This window comes from Seriola aureovittata, chromosome 4 (assembly GCF_021018895.1).
Source record: "Seriola aureovittata isolate HTS-2021-v1 ecotype China chromosome 4, ASM2101889v1, whole genome shotgun sequence".
Taxonomy (NCBI): Eukaryota; Metazoa; Chordata; class Actinopteri; order Carangiformes; family Carangidae; genus Seriola; species Seriola aureovittata.
The window spans coordinates 15288146-15305066 of NC_079367.1; the positions used below are offsets into that span (position 1 = coordinate 15288146).

General features: G+C 39.1%; 1 protein-coding gene across 2 annotated transcripts; it reads right to left on the reverse strand.

The window, feature by feature from the left end:
- Window positions 1–256: 256 nt before the first annotated feature.
- On the reverse strand, window positions 257–16704 carry septin4b (septin 4b). 2 transcript variants are annotated; one of them, XM_056374584.1, is made up of 12 exons: window positions 9868–10032; window positions 8420–8749; window positions 7880–7976; window positions 7673–7759; window positions 7443–7566; window positions 7142–7276; window positions 6061–6178; window positions 5757–5858; window positions 5094–5190; window positions 4712–4874; window positions 4025–4124; window positions 257–2352 (listed from the first exon to the last, which is right to left on the reverse strand). In XM_056374584.1, exons 1-12 carry the CDS (start codon window positions 10015–10017, stop codon window positions 2284–2286), a joined length of 1572 nt encoding a protein of 523 aa, XP_056230559.1. In that variant the 5' UTR covers window positions 10018–10032; the 3' UTR covers window positions 257–2283. The 2 variants fall into 2 exon arrangements, with proteins under 2 accessions (XP_056230559.1, XP_056230557.1); XM_056374582.1 differs by lacking the exons at window positions 8420–8749; window positions 9868–10032 and adding an exon at window positions 16394–16704.
- Window positions 16705–16921: the final 217 nt, after the last annotated feature.

Consider the following 16921-nt stretch of genomic DNA (forward strand, 5'->3'; position numbering starts at 1 on the left):
TATAAGTAAAATGAACCCAGACAGAATTTTTTTTATTACATGCAAGTAAGTTAGTGCTGACTAATTCCTCCTTTGTTAACTGTTAAGCTATGTTACTATGTGCTAAGCATGAGGGTGGAAATATATTGCTTTTGGGTTTTGTGGAAGCCAGTGACACAGGAAACATTGCATGGATAGAGGAAAGAAATGCCTCCAATAAATATCAGCAAATTCTGGATGCAAATATCCTCCAGTCAGTGAAGAATGAAAAGAAAAATCTGAAGCTTTTCACTTTAATAAAAAAAAACAAACAAATGTAATTTGCACATGTGCCCAGATGTTTGCATACAACTGTAATCCATTGTTTGAACTGATGAAAATCTAATTCAGGATTAGTTGATTAAATTTTGTGACAGCTTAAAAACTCATTTATTAAAATCAAGTCATAGCATTCAGTTCTTCTTTTGTTTTCACTAAATAAAGCAAAACCCGATGTGTGATGGAGACATGAAATTATATTCATATTTTATTACAATATTAGAATTTGTACATATTGTCCTCTCCATCTGCATTTCATTTATAAATTTATTACATAAATATACTCCAAAAAGTAGAATAACAAAAGACAAATTTAATATAAAACAAACAAATTAAGAAAAGAGGAAGAAAAAGAAATACCTGACTCTAGGACAGAAGCTCAAGGAATGTTTTTTTTTTTTTTTTTTTTAAAAACAAAGGTCACATGACACAGCAGAGTCATCTCGTTTCCAAAAAAATAAGGTTTGTACTTGCAACATGAAAACAATTAGCAAAAGAGTCAAGTTCATTCACTAATTCTGATCATTGCTCTTGGCTTTGATAAGTTATTCCAATCAATGCAAAACAAAACTCACACTTTGAAAAGGAAAATTTAGGACAATTAAGTTTGCCATTGTTGGCCTTGGTTATAAGATAAACGTTAAGGTTAGCACATGTCCAACATATGAGTTCCCTTCAAGTGAGGAAATTGTAACAAAAAAAAAACAAAAAAACCCCCCAAAAAATACAACTCATCTCAATTTATTTCCCGTGACAGTTGAGAGGCTACATATTTTCATTGCCCATAAATAACCTTATGGTTACTACATTGATCTGCAATCTGAGTAACCTTTATAAAACACATGCAAAAATAAATAGACTGCATGGCCTCTAATGCAACCCTTCCCTTGGACAGCTCAGTTCATGCAAAACAAAGGTCTTGTCTTATCATCTCTGACCATAACAGGTGTCATCAGCTCTCACATGTGACCTCTTGATGGTTCTGTCATGATACAGCCACGTATGAGATGAAGTGATTCTGAAACAACTCTGCTTTGGGGAATTCTCCAAATAATAAAGGTCTTCTCGTCATTTAAAAAGTTGTATTATTTTAAATGTTTATATGGAAATCAGTAAGCAGTGGTTTCTAATGTGAGTTAAGACTGGCTGACGTTGAGCAGAGCTGCTTACATCCATGCCCTCAGGCAGCGGAGGTGGCAACTATGATAAACATGCAGACACTAATCAAACAAAATTTAAATTAAAAAAATCATTGTGTAAAGATTTGACCAAATTAACCAAGAGGAACCTCTACATAAAACAAATTTTCATACATAATGTTGAACAGTGTTGTAAGGAGTAGTTAAATAAAACCAGGAACACGTTCAGTAAAAGATGAAAAACAGTAGAAAAAATGTTTATGAGTGTAATATAGAAAATTAAATTATGACAGTATATATGCATTTTGGCCTATAAGGATAATAAAAATAAACACTTGCACCAGAAAAGCGTGCTTATAAAAAATCTGAGCAGGTCACCAGTACTTAGATGTAAACCTCATAAACACCTTATGTAAAAAAATAAAATAAAACAACAACCCTGTGATCATGTGGCTAAATAAAGTTCAGATATGTGAACTAACCCTCAAACTAGAGACAGATTTATCCAAGCAAACATCAAACCTGTCCATTTTTTAAAATATTTTTGACAGAACAGAACAGAACAGTGAAGAGGAGGCGGGTTGAGTGCTTTGCAGCAGTGGTGCCATTAATGTCAGAGATTCTGGAGAGGATAAAGGGAGTCATTAAACTGCAAATGTCAGATCATCTTACTACCTCCTCGCAGGTCCCTGATCCATGTGTAATGTGCTGCTGATGAGGTTGAGTGGTGGTTGGGTGGACATGTAGGGATGTCAATGTTCTAGAGAGGAATAAAGGTTTCCTGGGTGTGTGTTTCTTTTAATCCCAGTGAACGAGAGACATGTACACCTTTGACTGGTGTACTGATTTAATATGTGTCTTTCTGAGTGTGCATTTGATCCTGGATCCTCTGGAGCATCTCCTGCATCCGTCGCAACTGTGAGAAGAGATGAGATGAGTGTTAGTACCACAGTTTGATGTGACACATCTATTATTTTACACATCCACTATTACATTTCTGGCAGTACGAAGTCTGAACATGTCAACAGGCTGTGCAGTCTTTTATACAAGCTAATTATTTACACATGACTGCACAGACAACAAATCAATAACACTCAGGAGATGAGTCTGTTCTTTCCAGATCACGTGACCTGTGCTGGCAGATGGCAGGGAACCTCTGGTTCCTCTTCACCTACACTACAAAATATTTAATATTATAAAAGCTGCATTTCAGGATATTAAAATATACTCATATCAGTTAGCAGATTTTGTATTATTTTCTGTGAAAAGTCAAATTCATATAGTTGTTGTGGATTTGCTGGAAACTGGCAAAAGTTAAGCAACACAACACAATAATTTGATTGTCAGTTTCAGTTGTTAGCGATTGTACTGTGCTGTGATTGTACTTGTGCAGTACATTATATGGGCTGACTATAACATCCATTTCCACATTCCCAACAGACTGAGATAGTATGACGTTACAGTAATAATTCAGTAATATTGGTTAGAAAAACCCCAAATAAAACAAAAAAAACAACTGAGGACAAATGATCTCTTTATTTGACAAAATAAATGATTTAAATAGGGAAGAGGGAAAGAACTTGAAAGAAACATTAACACCATGTACAATGATGTATGTCTGCTTCAGTTACCTAACTGGAAAATAATCACAGTGACTGGGGTCATAATGTATGTGAAGAATTAAAATATTAGGAACATGAAAGGAATAATATCTCAACTAATAACATTTCCCCTAAGAGTATTCCTTCTAACCAAAACCTAATCTTCTTATTTTTCTGCCAAAGAAACAATTATATCATATTTCATACTGTTTTTATTTAGACCATGAATATAATTACTGGGGTACTGAAAATAATTGTTGAATTCTTTCCTTAGGTGTTTGCACTGCACTGGGAGTGTTGAACCAACCATGGAACAAGTTTATTAACCCAGGGCTAAAAGCAGTTCTAACTCTTTCAAAGGTGGGATTATAATTTTTCTCAGCTCAAGGTAAAATCTGGGGCTATAGAAACTGCCCAAAAGTTGAAAAACCTGGCAATGTTCTACATATGATGACCTCTATGGATTAAAACCTCCACTGGCTCCTGCTCCCTGGGTAAAGGTCTCATTTTATGATGAGTATAAAGGAACATATTCAACATATTCAGTGTTGTGCAAAATTAGAGGTTGCCAGGATGTAACCTTAAGTGCACAGCTGCTAGAAGGTGGAGCACATATAAAATAGAAGTAATTATGCTTTAAGTTCCTGTGGCAAACTCTTTTCCTACCCTGAGTTCAAAGGTCCAGAGGACTTGGGAGGACAGGGAGAGAAGAGATTTGAATGTATAATTACACCAATTCATGTTTTTGAGGCTACTCATTGTCAGCTTCAGAAAACATGACATGAGTGTGCATCATAGAAAGATTATATTTAAATAAAATATGTGAGTTAAAGACACTCAGAGAGCTTCATCTTCTGCCTGATCTAAGTGTGTCTCTGGCTTAGGATGAGCGTCTGAGTGCCCATGCTGGTCAAAACTGTGTTCAGACTTGTGGTTGTGACCATGGTGGTGCTGGTGTGACTCCAGTTCATGGTCTGCGTGCCGTACCTCCTCATCTTTCTCTCGGATGAGCTTTTCTGTCTCACTGTCCGTCACTCCAGGCACCACGGGGATTGGGAAGTCTGTACCACTCTCCCTGGTTAGTTTACTGCAGAGAGATACACAGTGTAGAGTTCAACATTTAATATTTACAGTCAGTTTTTGATTTTAATTTTTCATGTTTATTTCAATTTATTTTCAAGGCTGAAACTCTACTGATCACAATCATCACAAGCATCAAAACTATAATCTGCACACACAACATGTAAGGTAACTAAAATCTGCCTTTAGGCACCAAGTGATGTGTAATCAGCTGCTGAAGTCTGTCTAACTAATGCTGTTGACAAACCTCTAACACAATACACCAAAAAACATCAGGAGCTTGTGTGTGCCTGTGTGGATAAATATAGGATAAACCCTTAGCCATTAAATGCATGGAAAAGCAAGGATAAATATCTGATTAATGCAAGGCTGTGAATTAAACAAGTAATGATTACTTGTTTAAGAAATAAAACCTATCGTTTAATTAAAATCACTACCTTCTCTACAAAAATATTATTTTATTATCTCTATCTTTATCTTGGCGTTTAATATTGAATTCTTCTACACTTCAAATCTGTGTGTGAAATCCACCAAAATAAAAGAGAGTGTAGTTCTGTGTTTCCATGTGTGTCCTCTGCTTCAGTGTGAGCATACTTGCGGTTACGTTCCTTCACGACCATGCGGGTCATGCTCTGGATACACTGGGCTCTGTAGTTCTCGTAGTGGGTCTCCCGTGTCACGTCCTTGAGATCTTGCATGTGTGTGCGAACGAGCATGTTCCTCAGCTTCACGAAATCACAGTGTGCCGAGTTCTCCACTGTAAACAACAGTGTGAAGGTCAATTTCAGCAATATATTGAGTGTTCTTCAAAAACTCCAAATGCTAAATCACTGCCATTGTCATTAGCAGCTATACAAAAACGTATGCAGTGTCTCTAAAGGCTTAAGATGCTACAAATGATCTTGATAATGTTTTTTTATATTCTCTTCCTACAAATCAAACCTTAACTTGCGATGGACTTGGAGAATGGGTTTACCTTCTACGATGCCCCAGGGATACAGACGGCCCCGCACCCTTTTCCCTTTGGCCTCCACTACTGTGTTGCTGCCAATTACTGCAAAGGGAATGCTTTCCTTTTGGGGAGAACAGAGAGGGTCATAAAATTAAAAAAGGTGTTTCAAAAATATCTGGCAGCGGAGGGTGTAGATGAGTCGACTGGTGCAGTACTGAGTGGTGCAGTGCAGATGTGTTCATGACGTTTTGTTTTTTCTTTCCACACTTGCCTCCTCAGTGCCTTTGTCCTGTTCTCTAGAACATCTTTCCTTTTCTTCCTGATCTCTGTTTAATGTCATTTGGAGTAATAATTGATATTTTTTTAACCTCCAACTCTTTAACATTAAACACTGACTTACTTCATTTTCAAACCTTACCATTATTTTTTCTATCTCTTATTCCCATTTTTTAACACAATGCTTTTATCAGAGGCTACTCAAGGTCAGAAGAAGTCAGTAGTGGAGTGACGATCAAGGTCATGTATTATATGGTCTGTAAATTCAAATTAACATGATTAGGACAATAACATAGTTTTGTGTCTAAAAACTGAAATCCTGTTTTTCATTTGTTGTTGTTTGTTATCGTGTGAGCATCCAGTTTTCAGATGTTTTCATTTGATGCTGTGCCCCCCGTGCTTTGACTCTACCTTCAGCTCGAGGTCCTGCTGCTTGAATTCCTCGTCTTCGTCAGAGTCACAGTCAGGGAACTGGTATATCTTGATACCATATTGCTCAATCTCCTCTCTGATCTGCATGGAAACATAGGCAGGAGAGAGTACAGAGTGAAATTATGTTTCCAATGTAAAAGTGTGAGTAATATGATCAGTGATGACACGTGTGAAGACTTCTTTCATGAAGAAACAAATGCATCTCTGCTGTGTAATTGCAGTTTCAATAATGGGATGAAACACAAGTACAGATCAACAGTTTATTGATTGAGATCTGTCTTACCTTGATTTTCTTTTTCTTCACCTCACTCGGGGTGAGTGTGTCGGCTTTGGCCAGAACAGGGACGATGTTAACCTTCTCATGGAGAGCTTTCATAAATTCCACATCCAAAGGCCGAAGGCTAGATGACACACAACACATACATAATGATACACAATACTCTCTATATGTAAGAAATTAACAATTTTTTAATATGAGGTGATATTTTTCAACCATTTATTTAGTTCATAGACAATTCCATAAATGCTGATGGACAGTCATTGGACGTTTTCCCGATAGTCATCCAGATGTGACTTTTTGTCGTTTTGACATTTGTTTTTAGCCTCATTTTGAACCAACTGTGAATTCATTTAGACTCGATTTCTAATTGTATCTTGATAATGTGAAGACACTGATTTGCCATAAATTTTTAGGCAATAACGCAATGTCTTTGGCAAATTGGATGATTGATCGGTGGTGGAAGAGGTTTGCTCTCTGAGTGACCTCTCACTGTGGTATGTGATGAGTAATCACTGAGGCTTATCAACAGAGGGAGCAGTTTCTCCATCACTGTGACTTTGAAAATTGCACTGCAGCATTACTCGAGGTTTATGGCATATTACTTGCTTAATGAGCGCAGTAATGTGGAACAGTGCATGTGCATAAATGCGCTGAAAAGTACCACATCAGCACTCAGCACAAACATTTGATTAGAGGAAAAGCGCTGCACCAGATGTAAATTCACCTGAAGGCAGCAGCGATCTGCTCTACTCTGGGGCAAGAGCCCGCTGCATTAACAATTTATGGGGCTCAACGCACTGCAAGTAAACACTAGATATTTACAGTAAATCTCAATTACTCAAGTTGATGTGTGTTCTTAGGACAAAGGATGTGAATACACATGCAAGCAGCTCTGATGTATGTTTTTTTAAGGGAAAGTGAAGGTAATGGAAACATTAGCTTCTCCTCATTCTTAGCTGGAGTCTGATTATGATGTAAATACCAGCACCGAAAATGTCATACTGTGGTAAAGGGGTTAATTTTCCCCATTAAAAGAGAGGGAGGGCTAACTAATCCCTGGAGGAGCAATACAGCTTTGTCATACCCATGACCAAAGGGTGAGATGAAATAGAGGCAGCAGTGTACGCGGTTGTCCTGGATGTTCTTGCGATTGAGGCCACTCTCGTCCCTGAAGTACTGCTCGAACTGCTGGTCGATGTAGTCAGCCACTGACTTCCAGCTACAGCAGAAACATACACAGGGACATTCAGTCGCTGAGGCAACAGCTGCACTATTGCACATGACTTTTTTTAACTACAGCAGAGTTCAAATGAGGTTATACAGCTGTACTCATAGGTTAATTTAGATTGAGGCCATGTTATTCATTGAAGATATTTGACATGTACCATTCAGTGTTGTTCACAGCATCCCCAAACCCAGGGGTGTCCACAATGGTGAGCTTTAGTTTAACACCTTTCTCTTCTATATCCACTGTGTGTTTGGTGATTTCTACTGTTTGTGTGATTCGCTCTAGAGGACAGACACAAACAGACCACTGCTTTTAATATGAGCCACGATATATTGTAGAACAAATATTTACAGGAAAAATTTGTATCAAAAGCTGAAGCTTCCTCACCTTCAGCATTGAGCAGCTTCCTATCTTTGTAAAGATCTGTAAGAAACAGACTGTTGACCAGAGTGGACTTTCCCAGGCCAGACTCCCCTTCAAACAAAGAACAACAAAGACAAAAGGAGTCAGGTTAGGACTGTGTGTTTAGCACTTTTGAAAGTTGAAGGCTCGGCTTAGGATCAAATTTCTGCTAATGTGCAGACAAGGATTTACCTGCCACCATGAGTGTGAAGTCAAATCCTTTCTTGACTGACTTGCGATGCACCTGGTTTGGCAATGTTGCAAAACCAACATATTCCTTGTCCTGGTCCTAAAAATGCAGACAACGATAAAAACACACCTTAGCATGTACATATGACTGTGTAAAAAAAATGTTCAACGCGGTTATCAACAACTCCAAAAATTTGGTTGTCCCATTCACTTTCCCACAAGTAGACACCTAAATAAAGTCAACAACCCAACAAGAGCAAAAAGCAATGCTACCATCTCAGAGTATCAAATACAACCTGTTTCACCAGAAGAAACATCAGCAAAATCAACTTTAAAAGAAAGAAAACTACATAAAGCAACATTATTTTAGATTTTGCACAATCTCGCACAAGCTCTGTCACATACTATGAATTGCATCCATCAGTCTGAAGATGAACTGTTCAGCACATAACAACACATAGCCAGCTTTGACTTGAAAGTCGAACTAAACTACACAGATCCTGTTCATCCTCTGGGTTTCTTGGCTGGACCCCCTTGTGTTACCTCATTATTGCTGTAAGGGTCAAATCGACCCCAGGGGCTCTTGGGCCTGGATGGACTGATGGGGGGCGGCAAGTCAAACTCCACACTTCTGCTCTGCGGCAAACTGGGGTCTGAACCTGAATCTGACTGCACCCTACCCGCCACAGGGGGCTGCAAATAAGATGGAGTGTGGGAGTGGTCTTCGCCCTCAGCTTCCCTGTCTGCATCATGAGGCTCAGGGTCATGATGGTGATGGTGATGGTGGGGCTTGTGGTCATGGTCATGCCCTCCTTGGTGGTGAGAGTCTTGCATAATGTTCTCCACCTCTGAGTCATCAGAATGGCTTGAATGCTAGAGAGACGTCATGGTTGAAGCGGGTGGATGAGACGGTGAGGAGAACATGTTGGAAAAAAAATAGAGGGTGGAGATGCAAAGATAGGTAGAGGGAAGAGGAAAGGTACAGAGACGATGTAGAAAGGAAGGGATAGAGATCCAGGGAGCAGAAAATGCACACTTTTAGAAACGATTGTAACATTTTATAGTGACGGAAAATAATTTTTGGTTTTAAAGTTTATAGAGGAGACACAGACTAATGAAAAAATATTACTGAGGCAAAATGAATTACAATGTTGAAGTCTGACAAAAATAAAGTGCCCACTTAAAGTGTCAGAGAAGATGCTGTTTTGCTAACATAAAGTTAAAATATAATCTCAGTATTGCACTTTAGCAAAATATTGATTTGAAAAGATGCTTCTTGTCTATCATTGTCTGACGGACAAGATAAAGACAAAATACAGACAAAAGGTAAGAAAACTGCTTAATCACTTTCTATCATTTTTAATGAGGATGGTGAACGATAACACCAGGCATCTATCTCAGTGGGTTTGTATGTTGTTGCATTTCTGCGAAAATAATATTCAATGAGCCTTAATACTTAGGCATAAATTTAATTCTACATTTCTGGAAGCAGAGAGTAATGTGCCATCAATTTTTCCTACATCTCTGACCACTTCATAAATTTTGCAGGGCCTATGTGAGGCAAAACACTGTCTTTATGGTTGTTATTTGACGACAATATCAGTCATTAGGTACATATTTTATTCTTCATTCCCAGATTTCCAGGCGTAATACACACTAAGATGTCAAAATAAAAAATAACAAAGTAAAGCTTTTCCTGTAAGAGGATACACAGCTGAAGTGTAAGCTGCTGTGCATACTCCAGTTACCACAGCTCTCCAAGTCCCACAGACATACAGTAAGTCTCCCGGCTAGTCGAGTACAAAGATAAATAATGCAGTGACCCTCAGAAAGCAATGAGGCCATTTAAATTCAGCTGTAGGGCCTTACTGTGACTCTGCACTCACGTTATGTTTATGCACTATACATGAGCTGAGGGTTAAGAGTAGCATGGTTTTATAGACGGAGAGTAAAATGGAGAGTTTAGGAGTTTTGGTGGGTGTCACCAGTACCTGTTCAGCATCATGGTTCCTGCTGTGATTAGGGGAAGCAGGGCAGGAGTCCTGCTCATCTGATGAAGAGTGAGCCTCATGGTCACTGTCCTCCATTGCAACTGGGGCAATAGTGCACTCTGCAATCTCCAACCAGAAGGGAGGATGCATGAGGAGAGATTCATGAGGGTAAGGAAGAAAAAAAAAGGGGGGGGGGGGGCAAGAAGGGAGAAGGACCCCCAGAAAGTCCACCATGAGGAAATTAGGTGCATGAAGTTCAGGAGCCAGGAGCAGTATGACAGGAGGAGTGAATGTGTTCAGGCGAGACACATGAAGACAAGAAGGAAGATTGAACAAGTATTAAATGATTAAACAAAGGCAAAGCAAGGACATATGAAACAACATACCATGTGCACACAGGAAATGGTATGATTGCAGAGCAGATAAGACGAGTGCTTTGTTGAATAACCAGTAAGATGATTGACGGATGCATAATGGCATTTTGAGGGCAGTTGTTTCCGCAGTCCAACCTGGCCTCCTGCCGTTACAGCACTGCCTAAAGTTATTAGTTCCTCTGATACCATCCTAGTCAGTGATTCAGGCACCAACAAAATGCTCCACTCCAGCCGATGCCAGTGCCAGCAGATAAGACTAAATGGCCTAGCTGCATAATGCAGAGAATCATTCAAAGTTTCATGAACATTTGAAAAACAAAGTAAAACTCACTGATACAAACGTCTGTCTAAAGAGAATTCATTTAGCTCTTATTCCCTTACATGTTATCTTTACTGGAGACCACTAGAAACCTGATGCAAGTTTCATATCCTTCTATTACTGTTAAAAAGCTTCTCTCGTAATCGTAAAAAAATATTTTCTGTCATCACTTCGTGGTTTTCTTTGCCCTCCATCCATGGTCTACAGTTTTAATTATGCTGTATTCAGAGCTTCAGGGCAGAGAAGAAATTGATAATTTCACAGTTTAGGAAAACAGTGACCTGCTTTCCTGTGCTACAACCAAAGCACTGAGATCAATGTCCCACATGGTGGATCCTATGACCTACATAGAATATATAGTCGATCGCAAAGCTCTGACAGCTTTGGAGCAGAAACACACGAAAGTTTATCATTCAGTTTCTTACTTTTTCCCCCTAAATTTTGGTGCATTAAAACAGACTTTTAGCAATATCAGCTGTAATCTCTCAGTAAAATCAAAACTCACACTATTACAGAAACAACATCAAAGCACAAACCAATTCTTCCTCAGAAAAGTGGATCATAAAAGTTGCAACACAACCATGCTCACCATCCCTCCATGCAGGGCCTCACCTCCTCTCTTGCAATGCCTCACCTGTGGTACCTTTTACCAGAGTGTAAGGTCTCTTCTTCTTGCCTCTGTGTAAACTGCTCTTCATGCCCACTCCAGCAGGCAGCAGGAAGCAGAGACCAGAGGCTCCAGCATTTATACGTCTCTGTCCCAGAGGACACAGTGTCCTTCAGCCCCATCGAGCCAGTCAGTGCCCCGGGGAACTGATCAGCAGCATTGATGAGCTACACGTAACCGCTCACAGGCTACACACCGACCCAAACACAAAGTACAGCCTCCAAATGCTGATTCTACTTAAAACTTTAAATAAAACATTTCAAATCCATGATAGCAGAATATGTGGCATTTTATTTTGAAAAAATAATTTAAACAAGAAATCAAAGTTGTTGTGAAAATATTTTGTGTCATTTGACTAATGGATTTCACGACTACTCATTTCAGCTCATACATACAACAAAAAACTGAAACACTGATGCTCCAACAAAGCAAATACTACAGGTACAGTAGTAATATAACAGAAAAGAACAAACTGTGTAACCTGTGTACCCACCAAACTGTTAGATGAGCCTCTTGAGCTGCTCATAATTACAAATAATATATTAAACATAACCTGGTATGCTAATGAGTTCTCTAATTAAGTTAATAAGTGAATTAATTATAAACTATTTATATGCCAGCATATCTGTCTCATACCACATTAAGCATTAAAGAGATTTCCTGATTCATATGCAAATATATGCAGCAAGTTGCTCCAAAATTTTAACGAACTACTCTACAGGGTGTTTGTCTTTTCAAGACATCCCCCTCCCAGACACACGCACACACACAGACAAACACCACGACTCTAACAGCCTCACAAGATATGACACTGCCTTACAATATTTCTCCTCCTTTATTTTTTGTGTGCGCATTACAAACTTAAAACTTACATTTACATCTCCATTGTTTTCATCAAATGAGGAGTGCCTATGCTTTTCATCAACGTCAGAAGTCCACCCACTTACCTAAGCATTCCTGAACATGACCCTAGCTTTAGAGCTGGGTCACAGTTTTCCTCTCTAAGCCGCACATACTATCTGGTAACACTGTCTTTAAATCTAAGTGATGAGGCAGGCATTACTCTGTGCAGGTAACAGATTCACTTTCCAATAAGCACTCTAAAGCAGCTTTGAAAAACATAGAGACAAAGTCAAAACTGGAACAAGGTTCAACTTTTTCCTCTCCCACTGAACTAGCCAGGCCAGATCAGGCCATGATGTAATTATTCTTGATATTAAAGTATTAGGGAAAAAAAAAAATACAGTTACAGCTGTAAAGACTTTAAGGGAATACAACAGGGAAACTATGTCATTGTAAATGGGATCTCTCTTTTCTATATGGCCGCCTGGTTGCACAAATGGCCACAAACATAAATATTCTCTTAATTAGGGCTGCAACTAATGATTATTTTCATTAATTGTTAATCAATCTTATGATTATTCTTGCAATTAGTTGATTAATTGTTTTGTCTATAAAATGCCACACAATAGTAAAAAACGTCTGTTATAACATATTCACTTATTATCGTGTATGACAAGAAGAAGCATCAAATTCTCACATTTGTTTGTCATTTTTGCTTAAAAATGACTAAAATGTTTATTCGATTAAAATTAAATAATTGACAGTAAATTTCCTGTTGATTTACAAAGTGATTGATTGACTAATCGTTGCACTTCTACTCTTGAGCTCTACATTTAATCAGTTTGAGTCAGATGGAAGAAAAACATAGAGGAGCTGTAATTAATCTCACAAGAAAGCAGATGCACAAGATGAACAGAGATTAACACAGCTCAAGAACAAAGATGTTTGTTATGGAGAGGAGTTTGATGACATCATGCTTTTCAGTGGGACAGACTGTCCAATCAGAGCTGCTTGGTGTTCCTGGAACACAGCTGTGTGAAGTATGAAAAGCTCAGGGTTTGACATTTGTCTTCCTATTCCCTCCTTCAGGAAAAGCGATACAGGAGAATTATTACACTTAAGTAATCTTAGAGGTTCAATAAAGAAGAGAGAATTTATCTGATTTTACTGTGTGTGCTGTTTCCACATGCAAATATTTCCATTAGTCCAGATCCTAACTTTATTAAGCCGTCTGAGTTTCTGCTGTCACATAGAGGCAATAATACTTGATCCTTGGCGTGAATTTAATCCCACTCAATTGCTCTTTTGCGTCACTCCCTTGACTCCAGTTTTCCAAAGATCCACTGCAATCCAGGTGGAAGTCTGACTCTTCAAAAATGACCAGAAACTTGAATTATGTACAGTGTGCAGGATAGACTGATGGCTTAAGAAAGTGCTAAATGCAGGATGTTTGAATATTGGCAACTGTTTCTGTCCGTGCCCTGCCCAACAGTTTTAATAACATACTGAGATCTGCAAGAGCTCCCTCTGACAAGTCTCATTGGCAGGTATTTCTCATATGTCAGCCTGTTCAAGCTGAGTAGCATGACCACAGCCAACAGAAAACCAAAGTCAGGCTACCGTGTGTGTAACAGATAAATCAATATGCTCATGAACATATGACTGACTGGACAGAAAAGCTGTACCATGCTCAATAACAGATCCAAACATTATTCCTGTCAAAAAAAGAACATACACCTGCAGGTAAGTCAAAAAGTTTGGAAAGAGCATCCAAACACTCTGACCTCTTTCCCTAACTGTAGGATTTACAGAAATGTTCCCTCATTATGCAATATTAATTAGATGATGTGAAAACAATCTTCTATAACTAGAATAAAACCTAATGGGCTCTGACATTAATTTCACACATTTCTCATTAGACTACCACACAGAGGCTCCCACTGGAACAAGTCTCAGCTGAGATCTCAGCCAATTATAATTTCCATAATTGGCCCAAGTGACATTTCAGTTCCTCTTAAGGGTCAGTTCATCATGAGTGATATACTGAATCAATCAGTAAACTTCATCATCAGTGATGCCACTCAGAGCTTTCCAGTGAAAAAACTGAATAAGTGAGCCTCCGTCCAGGTGAAACCACAGTGAGGCTAGTTCAGGTCCAATAGTGGCATGACACAGCTGAGGCCCCTGAGTGAGACACATGGCGGGAAATGCCTCAAAAACACAGAGGCTCAGGAACTACTACTAATAAGCCTTCATATACAATAGAACAACTCAAGCCCACTTGGCTTTAAAGACTTCTTCACATTACATAAAAATTCATTCACAGTTTCTACATAGCCAGATAAATGAGAGGGGGGAAATTAAACAATGGTATGTGGACAGGAACATTAAGCCTTTGGTAATGACATCATATCTTACTTTGTCAATAGCTGTTTCTGTGGCATTTCCTGCAATACTGATAAAAATGCACTTGTGTGTTGATGCCTCTGAACGGACTTTCATTCTGACCTCCAGTTTGTGCCTAATCTAAGATCCCCTCTCTCGAGGATATGTTGGCCTGGAATGTCCTGTTTGTTGTGTAAAATAAGTAAAGTGGGTCTAAAGCATCAATTTGACCACAAATTGCATATACAATTAGTTTATTGCATATACAGTCCAGACCAATGCTTCCAATCATTTTAATGAAATTTAATAAGCACTCTGAGAGGCAAATGGCAGGTTGCTGCACAATAACAAAAACAAATAATGTCCTCTGCAGTCCTTCAGTCAAGGAGACCACTGTAAGAAAGATAACCTCTTGAGTTCAGAGAGACATATTTTATGATGGGACTACAATCTTCAATGAATAAAGTATCTATCTATCTATCTATCTATCTATCTATCTATCTATCTATCTATCTATCTATCTATCTATCTATCTATCTATCTATCTATCTATCTATCTATCTGTATCTGTAGCCTGTACAGTCCCTGAAAAACAATTGAAGGACATGAAACCCAGTTCAACATAAGCAAGTTGTGTGGTTGACTAAGCTGCTTTGTTACTGTTGGAGCATGGTAGTGGGTTTGGCTGCCACAACGCTGATGGATGATGATTTGTTGCATGAAACACAGCTCTCAGGGGAAAGCCCACTTCAAATACTCCCTGTATGACATGGGAAATGCAATCAGATGCAACCAAAAGTCATAAAGAAACCATACAGTATGTTGTTATTGACCCTCTATGATGAAAAGAGATTTCAGCTCCAGAGGAAATGCTTTTGACAGAGTCATTTATAATCCAGCTACAATAATTACTACGCCATTATTCAATGAATTCTAAATTATTTTTTCTTGGCAGACTTCACCCTTGTTGGCAGGAATGTTTACTTAACTGTAACTGCTGGTCAAGTGTTGAAGACCACGGGTTGCTTTTACCACTTTATACACACGGTGATCTTAAGCTCCTCTTGAATTCTAGTTTTTCAAGAAAAAGCATTAATATAAATGTGGCCATTCACTCCAGAAACAATGCTCTATGTTTACTCCTCCTTAAAAAGTGAATGTTATGGAACGCACAGTCTGAATACCAGTGAGGTTTTCCCTTGTGGCGAGGCCAGTAGCAGGTGGTGAAGTGAGCCATGTGCGCTCTGTGTGAATGCTGTGGTTGTTTGGATAGTTATAGCAGGGCTCTGTGTGATGCTGGCTCAGTACAGGGAGAGAGAGAGACAGAAATAGACCCCCCCCCCAGACACCCACACACACACACACACACACACACTCCCATAACTATAGAGCTCATGCAAATTTACCCCTGTCCAAAACTCCAACATATAAAACACAATTAAGAGTTACGTTTCTGTCTGCTTTACCAACGTATGTAAGTCAAAGAAAGTTAAAAGAGGCCAGTACCCTAAAGTTGCATGCAGGCAGACACTCACACCACACTCAATGCATTAAGCTGTCGCACTTAATCAATACTTGCGTGTTTTAACATCTTGCAAACTGACAGCAGGGAAAAGCTCTCCACTGTGTTCTCCAGTCATGTGGAAAACAGATATTCTAAATTCTTTCAGTAGCTTAGCAGAAAATTGTCATTACTTGTGCAAAATCATATTGGAGCACAAAGCCTGGTCACATGCATTCATGTGAATGGTCCAGCTTGTGTGTGTGGCTTCATGAGGATAATCTAAACTGCACATACAACTCTGTGTATGTGCAGCGGAAACGTGCAGCCACAGATGACTATGTTGGAAGGTTAGGCAAAAATAGAGAGCGAGTAACACAAACAGACACACAGTCTTAATTGTAGAGTCAGCCAGAAGGAAAGCAACAAGCTCATACCTCTGTATCACCGGTCATTTCTGAATTTGCCGCCATATTATCCCTTCACAACCCGCAGTATTCCTTTAGTTTCAGCAGACAGCAGAAACAAGAGACAGAAAGCAGTGAAAAGGCCTTGGAAAGCTTCTTGGACGGAGTGTCACTTCTTTAGTTTCACAGGACCCAGCGTTACATAAGCGTACCTATTTTCCTTGCCTCACCAATCAGATGGCATCCAGGTTTTTTCTACACATGCCCCCCCCCACTTAGTCTGTAAAGACCTTGTTTTAAACAGGTACACCTTCGATCTCTGTCACTCTGCATCTGAAGTATTTCAATAGCTCCACCCTGCTCTGGACTTTTCTCCAGTCTGCAGCTGATATGCAAATGAGTGGCAGCAGCTCATGCGTGCAGAGCCATCCTGACTTGAGAAGAGGTGCTGCTCTGTAGGAACTCGACAACATCTGCCCTGCTGCCCTTCTATAAGCCACACCTGAGACCTCAACACACAAATGATCGCAGACACACACACACACACACACACACACA